A 23152-nucleotide genomic window follows, 5' to 3' on the forward strand; every position below is an offset into this window, starting at 1 on the left:
CTCCGCATCTCCCCGGCCTCGCGCTGCCGCCCCGCAGGAGCCCCCCCGGTCACGCCCGGCGGCCACCCCCGGATCTCCCCCCTGCCCCCCCGGTTACCTCGTCCATGCCCCCCCACAGTGCCCCCATCCCTCCGATGCCCCCGCCCGTCCCCCGATGTCGCCGTCCCCCGCCGTCTCCCCGCCTCCCCCCGGTGCCCGCCCCGCCGGTTCCCCCCGCCCCCGTCGGAGCGCGGCCCCGCGGCGCGGCCCCGGCGGCGGAGCATGGCGGGCGCGGGGGGCGCGGGGGGCGCGGGCGGGGCGGCCCCGGTGCCCCCCTGGTACCACCGGGACCTGAGCCGGGCGGCGGCCGAGGAGCAGCTGGCGCGGGCCGGGCGGGACGGCAGCTTCCTGGTGCGGGACAGCGAGAGCGTGGCGGGGGCCTACGCGCTCTGCCTGCTGTGAGTGGGCTGCGGGCACGGGGGGCGCGGGGAGGGGCGCGGGGGACACCCCCGAGGGACCGCGGGAGGGCACGGGGCGAGATCCGGGGGCGGTCACCGGCGGTGACCGGGGGGGACACCGGGAGGGACCGGCGCGGGGCCGGGGGAGCCGCGGAGGCACGAGCGGAGTGACGGGGGGAGGACCGGGGGGATCCCGGGGGGGATCCCGGGGAAGCGGCAGCGCGGAGCTTGGGGGAACAGCGGTGCGGTACCGGGGGAGCGCTGGTGGGGTCCCCGGGGGCGGAGCGGGAGAGGCACGGGGCGGGGGCACCGGGGGAGATCCGGGGCCGTGGGTAGGGCGTTCGCGGGGGGCACCGGAGGGGCATCGGGGGGCGATCCGAGGAGAGCGGGACGGGCGCCGGAGGGGCGCCGGACGGGGGAGGTCCTGGGCGAGCAGCCGGGAGGGTTTGGGGGAGCAGCATCGAGATACCAGGGGGACACTGGGGTGTCATGGTGGGGGTCACTGGAGAGGATTCAGGGGAGCACTGGTGGGGTACAGAGGGACACAGGTGGGGTGTCCAGGGAAGGACTGGCAGGGGGCCGGGGAGAGCACTGGGACACACACCGAGGGCAGAGGGGGCACCAGGGGAGCACTGGCAGGGGGAGCAGTTGGGGGTCACCAGAAGGGATCCAGGCTCCCGAGCACAGGGGGAGAAACGAGGGGACACCAACACCCAGAGGGCAGCAGGCAGAAGAGGGAGCACACCTGGGGGGACACCCGTACTCTGAGGGTTTCTGGGAATCTGGGGGACTAGGTACAGAGGGACTGGGACAGCTCTGGGCTGTGGATGCTGGGGGGACACAGACACGAGGAGATCTGAGGGGCACAGGGGGACACTGGCACTTCTGGGTGACAGGGCACCAGGGGAATGGCACCCATTCTGGCCTGGGGGTCCCAGGGGACCAGACACCAACAGACTGGGGGGCATTGGAGGGACTGGGGGTCCCTGGGCACAGAGGGGACACTGGACTGGCTCCAGGGGGGCTGTGACACCCACCCTTGCCAGGATGAGGGTCTGTGAGATGGGGGGCCTGGCCTCCACCCCACATTCTTGGGATCTCTGAGCGTCTCCATGGGACTGGGGGTCCCCAGCCCCCATCCTTGTGTCTAGGGGGTTCCCAACCTGGGGGAGGAGGTGAGCTCTGTGCCCTTGAGTCACACCACGGGACTCCTGTGGCTCCTGGCTGGTGCTGGGCCACGGGTGAGTGCTGACAGCCCTGGGGTCCTGGAACGCTGCCCCCTCTGCCCAGCAGTGCACCCCAGCCCCCTCCATACCTGAGGCCTTGCTGGCACCTCGGTGGGTTGGCGGTGTGCCGTGTGCTGGGGTGCTCCCGGGGAGCTCCTGGGGCATACCCCTGGCTCTACTCAAGGCCTGCCGCCTGTGCCAGCACCTGGACCTTGATGTGGTTGTGGGGTGGCGGTGACGGCACCTCAACTCGAAGCTTTTCTGTGCCCCGAGAGTCCGTGGCAGAACCAGGAGTGCACCGTGAGCTGACCTGCCCTGGCCTGGGGCTGCCGTGTGCCAGTGCCATGCACAGGTGCCAGGCACGCAGCCTCCATGGCAGCACTGCTGCCCTTCCCTGTGGACGGGGGCAAATGTGGTTTCCCATCCATGGGGGCACAGCGTGGCCATGGGCACTGGCTCCCCACCACGAAGCTGGGCTGGCGAGCAGCACCAGGGCACAGCACTGGGAGAACATGTGGTGCCACAGGGCTGGGGGGCATGTCAGGGCACCAGGGTGGGTGACAGGGGGCTGCAGCTGGCATCATGGTGCGGGTGCCTGGGGAAGGGGTGTCTGTCACTGGTGTTTCCCACTGCCCAGTGAGGGGGTTGTGGGTGCCACATGGCTGTGCCACAGGTGGGGACCACACAGCCTCGCAAAGCCCATCATGGGGATGCCACGGTGGGTGACAGAACCCCGACAAGGACACTGGGAATCCCTGGTGCTGTGATCCCACCCATTGCCGGCGAGTGGGTGGCCAGGACTGTGAAGCCATTGGCCCCGGCCACTGCCGGGGCCCTAAAAATAGCTGCGGGGGCAGGAGGAGGAAAGGGAACTGCAGCGGGATCCCGGCAGCGTCGGCTTCCTTTAACCCTCCTGCTGGTGCTCCGTGGCCTCTCGAGGTTGGACGTGGCTCACCGGGACATCTCGCTGTGGCCTCTCCATGACACACCGGGGCATCTCATTGCGGCACACCGGGGCATCACGGGACCCCACAGCGCCGGCACACCGTGGGGCACCCCAGGAGTGCCAGCGTGGCCGGTTGGTGGGCAGCGCCACTGGGGGTGGTCCTGGTGCGCTGTCCGCCAGGAGGGGAGGGCTTGGGGCCCCTGTCCTGCCTCACTGCCGCTTCACGGGGACACCAGTGCCAGGGGGTGTGTGGTGTCCCCGCCGAGGTGCCCGCGGTGCTCTGGGGAGGAGGGCGGCGGGTGTCCCCTGTGCGGGGAGCCCGCTGTGCCGGCCGGGCCGTGGCAGGGTGCCGGCTGCGTGTCAGAGCCGGCGGGGAGCCCCGGGGCTCCCACATAAAGGCTCTTTGTGCCCGAGCCCGGCGCTCCCAGGCCCCCCCGGCGTCGCTCATCAAAATAGCAGCCGCCAGCGGCGCGGGGCTGGGCAGCCAGGGGCCATGCAGCCCCCCTCCCCCTACCATCCGCCCCCTCGGCACGGTGTCCCTCTGGCTCCACCTCTGGTTACCCACGGAGAACCCCTTGTCCTCCCCCACAGCTGAGGTTCCTCCTGGGGGTCCTGCCCCTTGCCTCTCCAAGTTGGGGTTCCACGTATTGGTGCTGTGCTGGGGTTCCTCTTGCACCCACCCATCACACCCCGGTTGCTGTTTTTGCTATGGAGACCCCAAATGGGCCTTAGGACTTTCCACAGAGGCTCCTTATGTTTCTCCCGTTGGGGGGATGTCTCTTTGTGCCGCCCCAATCCCACCAGCTGGGGTTCTCCCACTCTGACTCCTTTGATCTGGGGACCCCTGAGATCCGTCAGCAAGGAGGTTCTACAGTGACCCCCTCACCCCCCTGCAGGGTTTCCCATACAGCCCCCCTGTAGCGGATTGCCATTCACCCCCCCCTCCCACTTGGGGGGTTCCCCATGAACTCCCATGACCCCTGACTGGGCATTGGGGCACCCGGGGGCACTCCCTGCTGGGGTTGGTTGTAGCTGCAGGGGAGGGGCGAGAAATGAGAGACCTGGCACTGCAGGAAGTGGGGTGACACCAGGGGACCCAGTGCTTTGGGGTGGCACCAGGGAACCTGATTCTGTGGGGTGGCACAGGGAAACTAACATCATGGGGTGGCAGCAAGGGACCTAGGGCACTGTGAGGGATCTGGCACTATAGGAGGACACCAGGGGACCTGGCCCTGTGGGGTGGGAGCAGGGGACACAGCACCCTGTCTGTGGATGTGACACAGTGCAGGGGGCACAGATGCTGCCTTGTCCCAGTCCTTCAGCCCTGTGTCAAGGTGCCATCGGGGCAGGGGACATGGCAGCTGAGTGGAGCAGTGGCCCTGGTGTGGTGACCAGTGGCCCTGGCGTGGTGACCAGTGGCCCTGGCGTGGTGACAGCCTCCTCGATGCTCATGGTGAGCTCCATGGCCAGAGGCCAGCCCAGGAGCCACCGTCCCTCCTGACAGCACTGGGGTGGGGGAGTCTGGCTGTGCCAGGGGTCCCTGGCTTCTGGAGTCCCCAGGATGGGGAAGGGACACCCCTGGAGTCCCGGTCCTGCTCCTTGCACCCGCTGCTGTTGTCACCCTGTCTCTTAGCGCCGCCTGTCACCCCCTGCCCCGGGATCGCGTCCCTGGTTCCTGTCAGCTTCCATTGGAAAATAAATTGTTTCCTGGCGTCCTGGCTGCCAGCTCCTGCCTGCTTCTGCCAGCTCCTGCCTGCGCCTGCCAGCTCCTGCCTGCACTGCAGGCTGGGGACACAGGCTCCGGCACACAGACAGGCAGTGGGGCTGGGGCAGTGGCACTACCAAGGACATGGTGGTGTTGATCGTGGGATCAGAGCAAGCAGAGGGGTCAGCCTGGGACCCCCAGCACCCATCCAGGACCCCCAGGCCCCATCCTGTGGGCATTTTCCTATAGGTTTCCCTGTCAGCTCATTGGATGCCATAGGGAATAGTGGTACTGGAGCTCCTCACTGCGGGTGCTGGATGAGTGCTGAGCCATGCAGGTGGGTGGGGGCATGCCACCCAACCCCCTAGAACCCCCTGCCTGATGGCCTCCTCCCCGCTGCCACAGGTTCCAGAAGCACGTCCACACCTACCGCATCCTGCCCGACGAGGAGGATTTCCTGGCTGTGCAGGTGGGCAGTGGGGGCACGGGACACCCTCTGGCTCGTGGGCAGCGAGGGGTCTCTGGCTCGGCGGGGCTCAATCTCGACATCGTGCCATGAGTGTGCCCGTCTCTTTGGCTGTGCCGGGCTGCTGTGCCGGGTGGATGTGCCGGGCTCAGCCCTGGCCTGGTGCCACGCGCGTGCCCGGCTGTGCCGGGTGGCTTGGCTGTGCCTGGCTTGGCAGGCTGCCAGCACCGGGTATTTTTAGAGCAACAGAACCCCCTTTGTGCCGGCCGGGCAGGCAGGAAAAGCCGCCCCCGGGAGGGAGGAGGCCGAAGGATGACTGCTGCCTGCACCCTGCCAGCCCACCTGCCAGCCCCCCGTGGGTGGCACCAGGGCACTGTGCCACATGCACCAGGCCCGGCTCCCCACCATGGGCTGTGGGGTCAGCCCCCCATCCTGCATGTGGGTCCCTGCATGGTGGCATCTCTGCATGGGAGGATCACTGCATGGGAGTCTTTTTGTGGGGATTTCCCTGTGGGGGGGCATCCCTCCGTGGTGGCATCTCTGTACAGTAGTATCTCTGCATGGTGACATCCCTGCATGGTGGGATCCCTGCATGGGGATGTCCCTCCTTGGAGATATCCTTGCATAGGGACATCCCTCCCTGGGGATCCTTGCGTGGTGGTACCCCTGCCTTGGGAGATCCCTGCCTGGGGACATCCTTCCATGGGGGTCTGTGCACAGTGGCATCCCTGCCTGGAGGGATCCCTCCCTGGGGGTCCCTGCGTGGTGGCGTCCCTGCATGGGGGGGTCCCTGCCTGGTGGTGTCCCCACGCGGGGGTCCGGTGATGGTGGCTGCAGGTGCTGATGGCCCCGGTGTCCCCGTGTCCCCGCAGACGTCGCAGGGGGTGCAGGTGCGGCGCTTCAAGACGCTGAGCGAGCTAATCGCCCTGTACCTGCAGCCCAACCAGGGGCTGGTCTGCACCCTGCTCTTCCCTGTCGAGAGGGAGAAAGAGAAGGAGACCGTGGAGGACAGGGACTACTCGGGTATGGCAGGGTGACACGGGCGGGTGGGCGGGGTCCTGGGACCCCCGGGGTGGCAGGGGTTGACTCCCTCATCGCCCCGTTGCAGATGGAGAGGATGAGAAGCCGCCGCTGCCACCACGCTCTGGCTCCACCAGCTTCTCCAGTACCTCGGCCGGGCTCAGCCCCACTAGCCTGGGACCAGCCGTGCCGGAGGGGCCGGCAGAGAGGTGAGGGTCTGCCCGTCTCCTGCCAGTCCCCTGTCTGTCCCCTGCCCATCCCTGCCGGCTCTCACCCCCTGGGTGTCCTCCCCGCAGTGCCAACGGGCTCAGCAGCATCTCCCACGAGTACCTGAAGGGCAGCTACACCCTGGACCTGGAGGCAGTGAAGGGGGGGGCCAACAGCCTCCCCCACCTCAACAAGACCCTTGTCACCTCCTGCAAACGGCTGCACAGGTGGGTGCTGGGCACTGGGACAGATGGACAGATGGAGGGACATCTGTGTCACCCACTGAGCTGGCTCCTCTTGCCCCTGCAGTGAGGTGGACAAGGTGCTGGCAGGGCTGGAGATCCTCTCCAAAGTGTTTGACCAGCAGAGCTCCCCCATGGTTTCCAAGATCCTGCAGCAGGTGAGGGGGATATGCCACGGTGGTGGTAACCCACCACCACGGACTGTGCCCACAGACCCCACTGTAGCACCGTCCATGGGTGGTGGGAAAGCCTGGGGAGAAACACCCACCATCCTGCCCCATCCCAGGGCGCCTGGGGGTCTTGTTACTCTGGGGGGGAACTGGGGTGGGTGTGGGGATCCCGTCCCTGTGCTGGGGTTACCTGCTGGGGGTTCCAGACAGCAGGGCAGAGCGGGGAGCAGGAGCTGGAGAGCCTGGTGCTGAAGCTGTCTGTGCTGAAAGATTTCCTCTCCTCCATCGAGAAGAAGGTGAGGCCGGGGGTGTGCGGGGGATGTGTTCTCATGGGGGTGTCCTGAGGGGTCTGGATGGACTGAGGGGTCTGTGGGGCCGATGGCACTGATGGGGCTGATGGTGGGACTGGGACAGCTGACAGGGATCGTTGGGCTGGTGGAGCTGGAGGGAGCTGGGGGAGGCTCGTGGGAATGAGGCAACAGTGGGACTGGGGGCGGGGGCAGTGGAGCTGGGGCACTGGTAGGGCTGAGGGGGCTGGTGGATCTTGGGGGGCTGGGAGGACTGAGGGTGCTTGGAACGCTGGTGAACTGGAGAGTTGGAGGGGTTGGTAGAGCTGGGGGGGGGCTGGTGGCCTCTCGGCTGATGCCACTGGGGGCTCTGGCAGGCACTGAAGGCCCTGCAGGAGATGAGCTCGGCTGCCCCCACCGCCCCCCCCCAGCCCCTGTCCCGCAAGGCCAAGAGCATCCCAGTGCAGACCTTCGAGGTGAGCCCAGCCCTACCCTACCCCCCCTTCCTGAGTTTCGGAGTTCTGGGAGACTTCTGGCGTCAGCTGAGTGCGTGTGGTGTAACACTGAGGGCACAGACCCCGAGGTGTCCCCAGCTGGAGTGCTGGGGTGTCCCCTCTGTCCTCCCTCATCGCAGTGTCCCCTGGCAGGTGAAGCTGGACATCACCCTGGGGGACCTGACCAAGATTGGGAAGTCACAGAAGTACACACTGAGTGTGGACGTGGAGGGGGGGAAGCTGGTGGTGCTGAAGAAGCAGAAGGACTCCCAGGAGGACTGGAACACCTTCACCCATGACAAGAGTGAGTGGGGAGGCACCCACGGGGCCCCCTGAGGCTGCCTTTGTGCTGGGGAGCGTCCCTGTGGGGCTCAGTGGTGGGCTGGGAGCTATGGGGTGTGCCCATCCTGGGGGTCCCCCAAAGCGTGGGCTGGGGGGGCTCCAGCACCCAGCTGGCACCCAGCACCCCCCAGCTCTCACCACTCCTCCCCAGTCCGGCAGCTGATCAAGTCACAGCGAGTGCAGAACAAACTGGGCATCGTTTCTGAGAAGGAAAAGGATAAAACACAGCGGAAAGACTTTGTTTTCGTCAGTGCCCGGGTGGGTAATGCTCGGGTGGGGGGACAAGGGGGAAGGTCCCTTGTAGGGGTGGTGGGGGGCAGGATTTAACTCTTGGGCCCTGCTAGGGCTCAGGGCCGGGTGCTGGGTGCTGGTCCTTGATAGCTGGGGGATGTCCCTGTACTGGTCCCCCATGCCCAGGAGGTGCCAGGTTTGGCTGAGCCAAAGCAGGGGTGCTGGAAGGGGTTGTGGGGAGCCCCTCCGGCCCCCCCTCTCAATGTCCCCCCCTGCAGAAGCGTGAGGCTTTCTGCCAGCTCCTGCAGCTGATGAAGAACAAGCATTCCCACCAGGATGAGCCTGACATGATCTCTATCTTCATTGGCACCTGGAATATGGGTGAGAAGGGTGGGGGAAGCCCATGGTGGAGTGCCGAGACCCCGGGGTGCCCCCTAACCATGCCGTCCCCCTTGCAGGCAGCGTCCCCCCCCCTAAGAACATCACCTCATGGTTCACCTCCAAGGGGTTGGGCAAGACCCTGGATGAGGTGACGATGGCCATCCCCCATGACATCTACGTCTTCGGCACCCAGGAGAATTCCCTGGGAGACAAGGAGTGGGTGGACTTCCTGCGCACTGTCCTCAAGGACTTCACGGAGGTCGAGTACCGCCCGGTAGGAACCGGGGGCTCCGGGGGCTCCTGGGGACTGCGGTGTGCAGGCACCAGTGGGTGGTGGAGGTGGGCGATGCTCGGTGTCCCTGGGGTGGCTGTGCTCTGGCTCTGTGACACCGGGTGCTTTGGGGTCCTGTCGTGGTGCTGGGCGGCTGTTGGTGCTCCAGTTCTGCTGACACCGGGTATTTTAGGGTGCTCTCCTGGTGCTGGTAGCTTTGGGTGCTGATGGTGGTGGAATTCCTGGGGAACAGCCCTGGGCGGGAGAGGCTGGGGTGGGGCTGTGATGAGCAGCAGCTGTGGGCGCACCCCCCATGGCCCGGGGGGGCCCCATGGCGTGCTGGCAGGGGCTGAGGATGCCGGGGCCGGCAGGTGGCCATGCAGTCCCTGTGGAACATCAAGGTGGTGGTGCTGGTGAAGCCGGAGCACGAGAACCGCATCAGCCACGTCAGCACCTCGAGCGTCAAGACGGGGATCGCCAACACCCTGGGTAGGGGCCCGTGGGGGCACGGGGGGTGTGCGCTGCACCGGGGGGGCCCACCAGTGTCTGGGCTTCCAGGATGGTCCCGGTGTTGCATGGCTCACACAGGATGGGGTCCTGGAGCACGTGTGTTGCTTGAAGAGGAGTCTGGGGGGGTGTGTTTTGGCCAAGGAGGGATCCCAGAGCACACGTGTTGCATGAGGAGGGGTCTGGGTGCGGGTGTTTCACAAGGAGGGCTTTCCGTGTGTGTGTGTTGCACGAGGCAGGCTCTGGGGGTTCATGCATTACGTGAGAAGGGCTCTGGGCACGTGCCCATGCCAGCCAGCCAGGTGGGGACTGTGCCCCCCATCCCCCAGGGCTGGGGGACTGCCCCTGCTCTGGCTTGATCCCATCCCATGTCCCCGTGTCCCCACAGGGAACAAGGGTGCTGTGGGCGTCTCCTTCATGTTCAATGGCACCTCCTTTGGCTTCGTCAACTGCCACCTCACCTCTGGCAATGAGAAGACGGCACGGTGAGCACCCCCACTCCAGAATGGGCCGGGAGGGGCCCTGTCTCCTTGTCTGTGACACCCCTGTCCCCATGTCCCCTGCTTCAGGAGGAACCAGAACTACCTGGACATCCTGCGCCTACTCTCGCTGGGGGACAAGCAGCTGAGCTCCTTTGACATCTCCCTCCGCTTCACCCACCTCTTCTGGTTTGGGGACCTCAATTACCGCCTGGACATGGACATCCAGGTTGGGGGACGGGGACGGGGGGTGAGAGGTGTCAGATACCCCCTGCCCAGCCCGGTGCCAGCCCCTCTGTTCCGCAGGAGATCCTCAACTACATCAGCCGCAAGGAGCTGGAGCCGCTGCTGAAGGTGGATCAGCTCAACCTGGAGAAGGAGAAGCACAAGGTGTTCCTGCGCTTTGGTGAGGACTCGGGGGTCTCTGGGAGAGTCTGGGGGGATAGTCCCTCCTGCTGGGACTGTCCTGACCCACTGCTGTCTGTGCAGGTGAGGAGGAGATCACCTTCCCCCCCACCTACCGCTACGAGCGGGGCTCCCGGGACACCTATGTCTGGCACAAGCAGAAACCCACAGGGGTAGGTGCTGGGGTAGTGGGGAGTCAGGGGAGGGGTAGACACCCCAACCTGAACCCTCATCCCCTCCCCATCCCTACCAGGTGCGTACCAACGTGCCGTCCTGGTGCGACCGCATCCTCTGGAAATCCTACCCCGAGACTCACGTCAACTGCAATGCTTATGGTGAGCAGTGTGACCCCCCAACACCCCCCCCTCCCCATTCTGGGACGGTCCCTTCCATCCTGACCGTTCCCCCCATCCCTGCTGGCTGCAGGATGCACGGATGACATCGTCACCAGTGACCACTCACCCGTCTTCGGCTCCTTCGAGGTGGGAGTGACATCCCAGTTCGTCTCCAAAAAAGGTGCCTGTGCCCAAGGGGACATCTCGCTGTCCCCCACCCCCCATGGGTTCCACCTCTCCCTCGAGATGGGGAGGTCCCAGGGGGGTTCCAACACCTCACCTCTCCATGGAGGGCTCTCCAAGTCCTCGGAGCAGGCGTACATCGAGTTTGAGAGCATCGAGGCCATCGTGAAGACATCCAGTCGCACCAAGTTCTTCATCGAGTTCTATTCTACCTGCCTGGAAGGTGAGGACTGGGATGGCAATGTGGGGTCCCAGGGGGGCTGACAGGGGTGATGCCATGTCCCCCCCACACCACAGAGTTCAAGAAGAGCTTCGAGAATGACAGTCAGAGCAGCGACAACATCAACTTCCTCAAAGTGCAGTGGTCTTCCCGGCAGCTGCCGACGGTGAGGAGGGGCTGGGGGCTGACAGGGTGGGCGCCAGGGGGAGCTGCAGGCGGGGAGACCCCCACTCAGCACCAGCACCTTGTCCCCTTGGCTGCAGCTGAAGCCCATCCTCTCTGAGATCGAGTACCTGCAGGACCAGCACCTCCTGCTCACCGTCAAATCCCTCGATGGCTACGAGTCCTACGGTGAGTGTCCACACCAGCACTGCACCTGCACCCGGGGGTCCATGGGGTGCAGACCCCTGACCCCCCTGCTGTCACCCCCAGGGGAGTGTGTCATCGCCCTGAAGTCGATGATTGGCAGCACAGCACAGCAGTTCCTCACCTACCTGTCCCACCGTGGCGAGGAGACCGGCAACATCCGTGGCTCCATGAAGGTCCGGGTGCCCACTGAGCGCCTGGGCACCCGTGAGAGGCTCTATGGTGAGGACTCCCCTCCCTGGGGGAAACGGTGGGGACAGGACCCCACCACTGAGCCCCTGTCCCCTGACAGAGTGGATCAGCATTGATAAGGACGAGACAACAGCCGGCAAAGGGAAGGTGCCTCTGAGTGCCAGGGCCACCCAGGACTATGCCAAGTACGGGGGACAGGGCTCGGTGGGTGGGGGGCACCTGTAACACCCAGCTGGGGGGTCCTGGGGCTCAGGAGGCTGCAGGGATGGTGTGTGGGATGTGATTGGGGGCAGCTGTGTGCCATGCAAGGCAGGGATGGGGCTCTGTTGTGCCTCCAAGAGTGACACTGGCATGTTTTGGTGGCTGAGCCCTATCCTGGGGGTCTGAGCCCCATGCTGGGTGTCTGAGCCCAGTGCTGGGCTGCTGAGACCCATCCCAGGGGGTCTGAACCTTGTTACCATGCTGGGGCTCTGAGCTCCACTGCAGGGGTTCGAGCCCCATGGGGCACCCAACACCTCCTGTTGCCCAGGTCTGTGGGGCGGAAGCCCACCGGTGCTGAGCCCCCCACTGCCAACCCAGCGAAGCTTCTGGAGGAGCCCGAGAAGGGAAGCACTGCAGCAGGCCCCTGGCCCCCTGCCCCACACCGTGGCACCCCCAGGGACGAGGCTGCCCCGAGCCGGTGAGGGAATGTGGGCAGGGCTGGGGAGGGGGCACGCTCTGGGTTGCCACGCTCACCCCTGTGCCTGCAGGTCCAAGGCAGAGGCGGTGCCAGAGCTGTCGGGGGCTCCCCTGAAGAACAGCTTCAACAATCCGGCGTACTACGTCCTGGAAGGGGTCCCCCACCAGCTGCTGGCACCGGGGGATCCCGGCAAGCCCCCCAAGGCCAAGGTGCAGCTGGCGGTGCCGGAACGCCGCCGGCAGCCTTCGGCGTGCCGTGGTGACGAGAGCGAGGAGGAGGAGGATCTCGGCACCCTCAACCTGCCGCCGCCGGATTTTCCCCCGCCGCCACTGCCGCGGGAGCTGGAGCTCCCCCCAAACCCCTTCTTTGGCACCCCCAAGGAGCCGCCGGTGCCCGCCGCGCGTGAGGACCCCAAATCCCACCCTGCTGCCTTTGGAGAGGCTCCCCTGCCCAAGCTGCACCCCCGGCCACCCCCGGCTGCCGGGGCTGGATTCGGGATGGAGGGGGCTTGTGGGACCCCCGTTACCGGGGGGCTGCCTGCAGTGGGGGGGCTGCCTGCAGTGGGGGGGCTGCCGGGTGCTGGGGGGCTGCTGGATGACCGCTCCTGCTCGGTGCTGCAGATGGCCAAGACGCTGAGTGAGGTGGACTACGGGGGTGGGAAGGGGAGGGTGGCCCCACCCCCACCGCTGCTGGCCAAGGGGGGGCTGCCCCCCCGCTGCCTGCCCCCCGACTATGGCCGCCCCCTCGCCTTCCCGCCCCACTCCATCCGGGAGAGCATCCAGGAGGACCTGGCCGAGGAGGTGGGTGATGCAGGGTGGGTGGGGGTCAGGCTGCTGGGCCTCCCAGCGCGCTCAGCTGGGGCTGTCTGGGGGGCCCCCTGGTGCTGAGGGTGTCGGGGTGCAGGTGCTGGGCCGTGGCGTGGGCACCGTGCCCGGCGTGGGCGAGTGGCTGCGGGCGCTGGGGCTGGAGCGGTACGAGGAGGGGCTGGTGCGCAATGGCTGGGATGACCTGGAGTTCCTCAGGTGAGCGGCCCCCCGAAACTGCTCACCCACACCCCCAGACTTGCCATCCCCAGGGGGTCCATGTCATCCCCAGGGGGCCACAGCGATGCCTGGGTGGGGTGACCCTGCTTTGGGGAGATCCATAGGGGCACTGCCCTCAGTGGTCCCCACTGCCCCTGGGTGGGTCCCCACTGCCCCCTTAGGATCTCCACTTCCTCGGGGTTTCTGCTTCCCTCACTTCCCCTTGCTGCCCCCGGAGGTCCCCACAGCCCCCAGAGGGTCCATGCTGCCCTGGGGAGGATCCCTGCTGCCCCTGGGTGTCCCAGCTGCCCCAGGGGGTCCCCACTGCCCCCCCAGGAGGGAGGCTGGGTGGGCACCCAGCAGCCCAAGTGGGAACTCTCACACCCCCTCATGGGGACCTCACCTGGGCGGGGGTGCCCCCCCTGAGGCTGGGGCGTACCTGGGGGCAGAGAGCTCCACGTCTGCACCCCCACCCCAGTGACATCACGGAGGAGGACCTGGAGGAGGCTGGAGTGCTGGAGCCCGGCCACAAGCGTGTCCTCCTGGAGAGCCTCCAGCTCCGCAAGTAGCTGCCGCCGCACACCCGGCGTCCCGTGCGTCCCACAGCCCGGCATCCCACATCCTGCGGCTGCACACCCTGCGGCCCAGCACCCGAAATCCTGCAGCAACCAAATCCTGCAGCCACACATCCCAGACCTTGCAGTCGCGTGTCCCGTGGCCCAGCATCCCGCGTCCCGCAGCCGCACGTCCCGGGTCCCGTGGGTGTGCATTCCACATCCCGGATCCTGCGGCCGAGCATCCCGGATCCCATGGCCGTGCATCCCGGATCTTGCATCTGAGCATCTTGCATCCTGCAGCTGAGGATCCCTCGTGCCATGGTCACACATCCCGCATCCACGCATCCCACCATCACCAGCAGCCAGTGGGAGCTCCGGGACCCCCACGGCCTGCCCCCCATCTCGGGTGCTGGGTAACGGGATGGGGAGGGGGGAGGGGGGGACAGGGTGGGTGGTGGGTTCTGGTCAGACAATTTCACAGGGGGGTCCCTATGGGGCATCCTCACATATAAGTTATTTCTTATTTATTGGAAGAAGGGCTGGGGGAAGGGCTGTTGAGGGGGAACCCTGGGAGCCCTGGCTCCCCCCACAGCCCCTCACAGCTAGGAGGAGGAGGAGGAGGAGGAGGCGCTGAGCAAAGTCGTGTCTCAATCCAAGTGCCTTCATGATGCCCAGCCAGCACTGGGATGGGATGGGATGGGAGGGCTTGGCCAGCCCCCACGGACAACACTGGGCGGAGCTTAGGGTCTCCATCCCCACCCCAAGGATCCTGTCCCCACCCTGAAAGTCCCATCCCCACTCTGAGGGTCCCTGTCCCCACCCCCAGCGTCTCTGTCCCCACCCCAGGGCACCGATCCCCACCCTGAGGGTCGCTGTCCCCAACACAGGAGTCCCACCCCTACCCTGTGGGTTTCTGTCTCCACTCCGAGGGTCCCTGTCCCCACCCCAGGGATCCATGTCCCCACCCTGGGGATGTCCCGTCCCCTCCCTGGGAGTCCCTGTCCCCACCCTGGGAGATGCCCATCCTCACCCCAGGGGTGCCATCCCCATCCCTGGAGGTTTCTGTCCCCACCCCAGGGATCCCTGTCCCCATCTTTGGGGGTCCCATCCCCACCATGGAGGTCCCTGTGCCCGCCCTGGGAGTCCCTACCCCGGGAGTCCCACTGCAGCAGTCAGATCAGTGCCTTCACCCAGACCCCACCTCACACCACCAGTGCCTCCGGGGTGTGCCCCCACTCCCAGTTTGCCCATTAGGTACTTGCTGGGTCCGTCCCCGCCCCGGGGGTCTCTGTTTCCCTCGGGGGCAGTGGGGCTGGCACCCAGGTCCCCCCGTGGGTGCTCAGCCCCCAACCTCACCAAGTGCCCTTCCAGGGGGGTCCCTAGGGTGGGGATCCCCCAGCCATGCCTTCCTTGCTGGGATGACCCCTCCAGACTCTCCCTGTCCCCAGGGGGCTGGTGGGCAATGCCACCCCCATCCCCTCCCTCCCCTCACTCCGGCTGAGATGAAGGATGGGCCGGCCCCCCCAACAGCCCCCCAAAATCCCCTGACTGTTTGTTACTGGGGTGTTCGGTGTGAACTTCCCCCCACTAAACCCCTGTCTTGTCGTGCCCTGTGTTTGGTGGTTTTTGGTAAATCTGGACTGATTTTTGTTACATTTCATGCAATGGGTGTGGTGGAGCTCTCCGCATGGCAAGGGGGGGTCTGGGAGGGTCTGGGGAGGGGGGCAGGATTGAGGAACTGGGTCCCAGTGTGATCTGGGACCCCCAAGCTGGCTGTACTGGTCCCAGCACAGTCAGGGATGCTCCAGGCTGGCCATACTGGTCCCAGGATAATAGGGACCTTCCAGACTGGCTGTACTGGTCCATGCAAGGGGGGGGACCAAGTCCCTTCTCCCCTTCTTGCCCACCTTGGGTACCCCACACTGCCTGCCCAACTCCCTGGTGTGCTCCTTGCCACCATCCCAGTGCCCCTAGGACCTTCCCCATCACCACCCCCAAAGGGCCCCAAGAGGCCAGAGGGGCTGTGTGGGGCATCCCTCTCCTCACCCCACTTCAGGGGCTTCCCATGTGGTGCTCCCCCAGCTCCCTACAGCTCCTCGAGGTCTTTGGGAGGGGGGCACCCAAAATAATCCCTAAGGTGCTGGGGGTCTGTGGCATCACCTAGGGGGCTATGGCAGGTTTGGGATAGCTCAGGGGTAGGGGCCATGCAGCCCCCCACCCCTGCAGCCCTTGTGGGGGGCGCAGCGAGGGCTGGGGGCCAGCAGCAGCATCAATAAATTAAGTTTTATTTGGATTGGTGGCATTTGCAAACATGGGCAATAAATTACAGAATGGTTAAAAAAAAAACGAAAGAAAAGTGGGGACCTCACCTCGGAGGCACTGGGGGAGACGGGGGGTGGACGAGGACACGTGGGTGGGCTGCCAGCGTGCTCACCATGCCACGGAGCCAACCGGCACGGCAGCACCAGTGTAGGGGGGGTGGGTGCAAGGGGTCCCACCAGCATCCCAGCCCCCTGCTGGGGACCCTTTGTGAGATCAGGATGTTGTGCTGGCGGGTCCTGACTGCACCCGTGGCAGCTGCAGCGGGAGCACCCATCCTGCTGCTGGTGAGGGGTCCTGGCTACTCCGAGGGGTCCCACCAGCTGCTCCAGGGACTCCCACTGGCTGCTCTGGGGACTCCCGGCTCCTCCAAGGGGTCCCACCGGCTGTTCAGAGGGGTTCCTGTTCCCCCGAGGGGTCCCACTGGCTGCTCCAGGGCTTCCATCCCTCACCAGCCCCCTCTCGGGGGGCCACCTCACCCCCAGCCAGCCGTTCTGGTGCCCCGTCCCCGTGGGCAGCACCCACGGGAATGCTGGCGAGCGCTGAACCCCCCGGCCCTGCTTTTACTCCCCAAAATCTTGAGGAACGGAGTCTTCTCACCTCCAATCCTACCGCGTCAGGGTGCTGCTGGGGGGGATCCATGTCAGCAGGCAGGATTTGGGGGGCATCCCCTCCCCACACCGAGGAGCGTCTCCCTGCCACACTCCCCAGCAACGCCCACCCCGTGGCCCCCAGACCCCGCCCCATAAAGTGCTTCCTCACCCCCAGCCCAGCGGCAAAGCCCATCGGAGGGGGTTCTCCTGGGGCGGGCACCGGGATACTGGAGCACCCGCGGTGCTGTGGGGAGCCCTGCACCTGCCCCCAACCCTGGAGCGCACCGGGAGCCCCCAGAAGCGAAGGCTGTGCCAGGGACGTGCCGGCTGAGCACGGCGGTGCCGCCCCCGCCTCGCACCCCCGCGGTCCCGCAGCACCCACACGGGTGCCGGTGGGAGCTGCCCCAGCTCCGGGTCCATCCCGCCGGCGCAGGGTCCGGGAGGTGGCGCGGGGCGGTCCCTGCTCCGTCTCCCCGTTTGCTGAGGCGTCGTGTCTGGGTCCGTGGCGGGGGCAGCGGGTGGGGGATGCAGGATGAGGGCTGGGGGGGATTTGGGGGCAGCCAGATCCGGTGACTCAGTGATCAGAAGAGGTTTGTTTTGATGCCGTTGGGTTTCCGATGGAAGGAGGAGAGGACACCGGAGAAGGGTCCCGGCACAGCCTCGGTGGGCTGCCAGGCTTTCAGCAGCTCGGCCGCGTTGGGGGCACCGCTGCCACCCCCCACCCCTGCCCAGAGGGGCGCCTTGAGGGGCTGGGGGGCATGGCCGGGTCCCATGGGTGCCCCCGCGCCGGGGCTGGGGCTCAGGCTGCCGCCGGGGCTGCCGATGGCAGCGGCAGGCAGGGACGCCGTGCTGTCCGGCGTCGGGCTGCAGTTGGATTCCTTGGATTCGTCATCTTCTGAGGAAGAGCGCGGCTCCGACTTCTTCCCGGTGGTGCCGGTGCCACTGGCACCCTTGGCATTGGCCGCACGCTCCTGCTTGCGGAATTTGGCTCGACGGTTCTGGAACCACACCTGGGGGGGGATGGAGGGGATGGGAGCACCCCACACCACCGTTCCTGGGCGTTTGGGGAGCCTGTGGGTGCAGAGGCAGCTCCTCCCCAGGCCCTGAGGTTCCCCTCACAGCCCCCCATTCCCACGGGGGAAATGTTTCCCGCAGCACCAGAGGGATCCCCATATCCACAACAATGCGGATTTGTGAGGTCGATGACGGGCACTCGCATGAGCATCGGCGACAGTGGGGGAGAGAAACGGTGAGGGGGCATTGCCAGGGCCCCTGCTGCACCCACACGTGCACCTCGCAGGGTCAGAGCCCACCCCCACAGCGGGCACCTCTCCTGCTCCCCGTGGTGCCGATGGTGGGGTCGGCTCCACAAACCATCCCCCCCGCAGCCCTATGGGTCCCCCCATCCTTGGGGCCGGGACCCCCCCAGTCCTGTGGGTCCCTACATCCCTATGAGGACAGGTGTTCTGACAAAGGGGGGTCTGCACCCACAAAGAGGGTTCTGCACTAACACAGGGGGTCTGCACTCACAAAGGAGGGTCTGCACTAACACAGGGGGTCTGCACTCACAAAGGAGGGTCTGCACTAACACAGGGGGTTCTGCACTCACAAAAGAGGATCTGCACCCACACGGGGGGCTCTGCATCCACCATGAGAAATCTGTACTGACATAGGCAGCGTCTGCACCCAGAAAAAGGGGGGGTCTGCACCCACAACGGCGCCACTCTCTGTCCTCCCCGGACTCTCACCAACCTCCGGGTGTTTGGGATCGGACTAAATAATCGGTGGCAGTGACAGTGCCGTGGCATGAACCGATGCCCCTACTCTGCTGGGAGCCAGGCTGAGTGCGGGGGTACCCCCGCAGTCCCCATCAGAGCAGCATGTCCCCGACTGTGGTGGGGCTGAGGCCGAGTCCCCCCCGCCCTCCATCCCAACACAGGGGGCACAGCGGCAGCGTCCGACAGTCAGGATCCCCGCTCTGGTGGGATTAGATCTCCCGTTCCTTCATCCCCAACCCCGCAACCTCATCCCCCCCTCCCCGAGCTGACCTGCACCCGGGCCTCGGTGAGGTCGATCTTGAGGGCCAGCTCCTCGCGGGTGTAGATGTCGGGGTAGTGGGTCTCGGCAAAGACCCTCTCCAGCTCCTTCAGCTGGGAGCTGGTGAAAGTCGTCCGGATCCGCCGCTGCTTCCGCTTCTCGTTGATCCCCGACGGGTCCGAGAAGAATTTGTAGGGAACTGGGAGGGAAACGAGGCGTCAGTGGGACCGGTACAGCAGGAGGGCAGCGGTGGGCAGCGGGGAGCACCGGGCAGGGGGTACCAGGCGGGAATGGACTGGCAGGGATGGACCAGGAAGGGACACGCTGGACAGGATGAATGGGGCAGGGATGAACCAGAAAAGGAGGGACCATGAAGGGATGAACGGGAAGGGATGGACCGGGTAGGGGACATTGGCCAGGGACAGATGAACCGGAAAGGATACACAGGGCAGAGGTGAACTGGGAAGGGATGGACTGGGCAGGAATGGACCGGGAAGGGGTGAATCGTGAAGTGATGAACCGGGAAGGAATGGACCAAGAAGGAACGGACCGAGCAGGAATGCACCGGGCAGAGACATACCGGGCAGCATGAACGGGGCAGGGATGGACCGAGAAGGAATGTACCGGGAAGAGATGAATGTGCAGGGATGGATCGGGCAGGGAATACCGGCCAGGGATAGATGAGCAGGGATGGAGCTGGAAGGATGAACTGGGCAGGGGTGAATTGGGAAGGGGTGCACCGGGCAGGGATGGACCGAGGGATGGACCGGGCACGATGATCCAGGCAGGATAAACCGTGCAGGAATGGAGCGGGCAGGACCCCGCGGGCAGGGTGAGAAGGACGAGGGCAGGGCTGAGTCGCTGCCCCCGCCGCGCCCCTGGCCCCGTTCCTTCGTTGCCGGCGGGATGCGGGGCCTCGGGGTGCGAGCGGGGATGGGGGGGCGATGCGGCGGCGGTGCGGGTGGGGCGGCCGGTACCGATCGGCAGCTCCTTCGTTATGGGCGCATCCCCGGGCAGCGCCTCCGCCGCGTCAACGAATGCGGAGCGGGGAAGGGGGTCCCGGCGATGGGGATCTTCCCCAGCCCCGTTCTGGGGCTGCCGCCGCGCCGGGGACCCCGGGGAAACCGTGGCCGTGCTCGGGGGGCCCGTCCCCGCCGGCGGACGAGAGCGGGGAAACCGGGAGCGGGGGCGGTGGGACTGAGCCGGAGTCAGCCCGGGCTGCGGGCACCGGCGGCACCGGCAACCGGCGGGACCCAGCACCGGCAGTACCAGGAATCAATAGCACCGGGAATCGATGTCACCGGGAATTGACGGCACCGACCACCGACAGCAGCGGTTACCGACGGCAGCGAGCCCTGACAGTACCCAGCACCGGCGGCACCGAAAACGGACAGCGACCGGGCACTGATGGCAGCTTGCGCTGACGGTACCGAGAGCCGACAGTACCGGGCACTGTCGGCACCTGGAACCGACGATGTCTGTCGCCAACGGTACCGGGAAACGATAGCTGCGAGTCCTGACAGTGCCGGGCTCCAGCGGCACCAGGAATCGGCAGTAACGGGCACTGTCGGCACCGGGAACCGATGGTAACGGGCACCGACGGCACCGAGCACTGACAGGGCAACGACGGCACCGGGAATTGATGAGATCGGGCCCCGGAGGTACCGGGAACCGGCAGTAATGGGCACCGGCGGCATCGAGTCCTGACGATACCGCGCGCCGACGGCATCGAGCACCGACGGTACGGGACACCGACGGCTCCGGGAACCGATGGCACCAAGCCCAGACACCACCGGCAACCGCCGACCCCGGTCCCCGCCAGCTTCGGTCCCCTCCAACCCCGACGGCGCTGCCGCTTCCTTGCGCCCGTCCTGGGGCTGCTCGGGGTGTGTCCCTGGTGGCTCGGGGGGTCCCGCTCCGTTACCTGCCGAGTAGGGCGAGGGCTGGTGGTCGCGGAGGGCGCCCAGGGCGCAGCTGGCGGAGGCGAGGGGGGCGCAGGCGGGCGCGGGCCCGAAGCCCCCCCGCATGGGGCTGTACTGGAAGGAGCCCGCCTGGCTGCAGGGGCTGAACTCGTAGCTCGCCTCCATGGCGGCCACGCAGGACTCGTAGGAGTTGAGGTAGGAGTAGTCCATGGCGAGCCCGGCGCGGCCCCGGCTGCCGCCCGCCCGTCCCCGCCGCCTCCTGCCCGCCGGGCCCCCGCCCGCCCCCGCCGCCGCCGCCCCGGCCCGTTAATATACTGGCGGGGGGAGCGCGGACAAAGGCTGCGCTCGCCGGGGGCTTTTGCATGACAATATCTCCCGGGGACGGCGGGAGCGGGCGGAGCCGACACCCCCCTCCCCGCAGCCCCCCGCCCCCCTTAACCCTTCATGGGCGCCCGCACCCCCCTCCTCGAGCCGACCCCAGCAGCCGCCACTTCGGGGCGGGCGGGGGAAGCGGCCCCTCAGCACCCCCCGGAGCAGCACTCGGCGGGGCCCCCCCGGGACCAGCGCCGGGACGGTCCCCCGGTGTCCCCATTAATTCTTCTGTATCTTCTCTGTCGCCAGCCCCATCCCATCCCATCCTATCCCATCCCATCTGCATCTCATCGCCATCTCCATTCCTGTGCCCATGCCTTCCCATCCTCATCCCATCCCATCCCATCCCATCCCATGCCTCCGGGGCTGAGCATCCCAGGGGCAGGAGGGCAGCAACGCCACCCCCCCACCCCTGGGTGCCCTCCGCCGTCCCTGGGTGCGCGGGGGGAGCAGCGGGCTCCGGAGGGGTGCTCAGCCCCACGCCCCTCTCCTTGGGGGGGCTCTGGCCTTTGACACCTCCATCCCCAATTTTCAAGCTGGATGAATTTCAAAGCTCCCCATCCCGCCCACCTCCCGCGCAGGGGCCAAGGCAAAGGCTTTGCCCCTTTCAGCGGCACCAGAGGGGGGCACGGGGCCGGGGGGGATGCAGGGGGATTTGGGGAGGATTTGGCAGGATTTGGGACATTTTCAAGACAAACACTTTCACTAAAGAGGATTTAAAAGTCTAATTGCGCCCAGCGAGGGGCTTCGGGCCCCCCGGGAGGGAAGAAGGAGAAAGGACCCTGACTGGGTCCTGTGGAATCAGCTCGAACCTGTCCTGCCCTGTATCCAATCCCGCATCCTGCCCCACCTCCTGCCCTATATCTTGGCCCATCTCCTGCCCTACACCCTGCCCCATGCTCATCCCGCATCCTTCCCCACGTCTCAAGGCCCATAGGGTCCTGCTCCCTCCCGGACTTCCTTCCCCGGGAGCAGCTCCCACTGCCCCCGGCCGGGTCAGCTCCGTCTCCGCTCCCTCGCCCGGGCCCCCGGTGGGTGCTGCCGGTGCCCCCCCGCGCCCACCCCAGCTGCGCGGCCGAGCGGGCAGGTTGCTAAACAAGTTAATTCGATCAGGGCGCGGGGCTGGCGCGGAGCGAGGCCCCACTGTCGGGCTGCTGGAGCTGTGAAAAGTTAATTCAATTAAGTTTTCCCTCTAAACTAATTAGGCAGCAATCTGCCACGCAAGGAGCTGCTGGTGCTACCCAGAGCCGGGGGCAGCTGGGGGGGGGGTGAGGAGGAGGAGGGAGATGAAGGGGGAGAGCAGAGGGAGAGGGACGTGAAGGGGAGTAGGATAGGGCGCAGCTGGAGGGTAGGGCCAGGGAGTTGCTCTGCATCCCCGTGGCTCCCGTGGATGTGGGTGATCCCTCCGGATCTTGGTGGATGAAGGGAGAAGGGTGCTGGCAGCAGGGGTGCCCAGCTGTCCCCGGTGTTGCCGAGTGGGAAGGGGGGTGGAGGCTGACACCTCCTGCCCACAGAACGGGTGGCATTGGCAGTGGGGAGGGCTGGGCACAGTGGGGGAGATGGGAGAGGCCCATGTCCCTCCATCCCATTTGGCACTAATGGGCTGCCTATGGGCTTGGGGCTGTCTGTCTGCCTGGGACTGTTGGGGCCCTCCTGGAGCTGTGTGTGTGGGGTGATGGGACCCTCTCCAGTGGGACCCCCTCTGATAGGACCACTCCAAAGGGACCCCTCCGATGGGGAGATTCCTTCCTGTGGGACCTCTCCAACAGGTCCCGTGCTGATGGGATCCCCTCTGATGGGACTCCTCCACAGGATCCCCTATGTCCACACCCCAGGGCCCCCCAGCTCTAGCCCCAGCTTGGGTGGGGTGGTAGCACCCAGTCCATCACCCCCAGAACCCTCAGCCTTCACCACCCCGTGGAGTCCCCCAGGTTAATTGCTGGGGGGTCCTTGTGGGTCCCTCAGCCCCATGGCTGCTCCCAGCTGTGCTGCCACATTCTTCCTGGGGACAAAGCCAGCGTGCTCTGGGGTGCCCCAAGCCCCCACACTGCAGGACCCGCCACCCTGACCGAACAAGGACCAGCACAGGGCTGGGGTGCTGGGAATTGAATGTCCTTGGCACAGCCCCGTGGTTCTCCCTCCGAATCCCGTGCTCCCAGGCACTGCTCCTGGTGGTGGGAGCCCATTCACCTGCACTGGCACCAAGAAAATCACCTCGAAGGGTCAGGGAGGGCCCATGCGGCCCCAGCTCCTCCCCACGGGCCGGTGCACACCCGTGCACACACACCCACCCCTGAGAGCACACCCCAGGGAGCACTTGTGCACAGAGGGGCACACCCACACACGCTCCTGCACACCTGCACACAGGCAATGTCAGTGCACACCTGCACACAGGCAGTGTCAATGTCAGTGCACACTCACACAGGCAATGTCAGTGCACACCTGCACACAGGCAATGTCAGTGCACACCTGCACACAGGCAGTGTCAATGTCAGTGCACACTCACACAGGCAATGTCAGTGCACACCTGCACACAGGC

At 66.4% G+C, this 23152-nt stretch overlaps 2 protein-coding genes across 2 annotated transcripts; one reads left to right on the forward strand and one right to left on the reverse strand.

Annotated features, from left to right (window-relative positions):
- The first annotated feature begins 261 nt into the window (after positions 1-261).
- On the forward strand, positions 262-15030 carry INPPL1 (inositol polyphosphate phosphatase like 1). Its single transcript, XM_017836029.1, has 28 exons — positions 262-437; positions 4720-4783; positions 5653-5803; positions 5889-6009; positions 6097-6234; positions 6317-6407; positions 6626-6715; positions 7084-7182; positions 7354-7504; positions 7694-7800; positions 8052-8154; positions 8232-8428; positions 8797-8914; positions 9321-9417; positions 9502-9640; positions 9718-9817; positions 9901-9989; positions 10070-10151; positions 10243-10332; positions 10444-10557; positions 10632-10720; positions 10818-10905; positions 10987-11142; positions 11213-11297; positions 11642-11791; positions 11862-12591; positions 12695-12813; positions 13292-15030. The coding sequence occupies exons 1-28, from the start codon at positions 262-264 to the stop codon at positions 13380-13382; spliced, it is 3825 nt and encodes a 1274-aa protein (XP_017691518.1). The 3' UTR covers positions 13383-15030.
- Positions 15031-16772: 1742 nt separating this feature from the next.
- PHOX2A (paired like homeobox 2a) lies at positions 16773-20478 on the reverse strand. The gene is made up of 3 exons (XM_017835989.1): positions 20244-20478; positions 18331-18518; positions 16773-17292 (listed from the first exon to the last, which is right to left on the reverse strand). The coding sequence occupies exons 1-3, from the start codon at positions 20449-20451 to the stop codon at positions 16864-16866; spliced, it is 825 nt and encodes a 274-aa protein (XP_017691478.1). The 5' UTR covers positions 20452-20478; the 3' UTR covers positions 16773-16863.
- Between the last annotated feature and the right edge of the window lie 2674 nt (positions 20479-23152).

The sequence above is a fragment of the Lepidothrix coronata genome, unplaced genomic scaffold, assembly GCF_001604755.1.
Source record: "Lepidothrix coronata isolate B3197 unplaced genomic scaffold, Lepidothrix_coronata-1.0 Scaffold268, whole genome shotgun sequence".
Taxonomy (NCBI): Eukaryota; Metazoa; Chordata; class Aves; order Passeriformes; family Pipridae; genus Lepidothrix; species Lepidothrix coronata.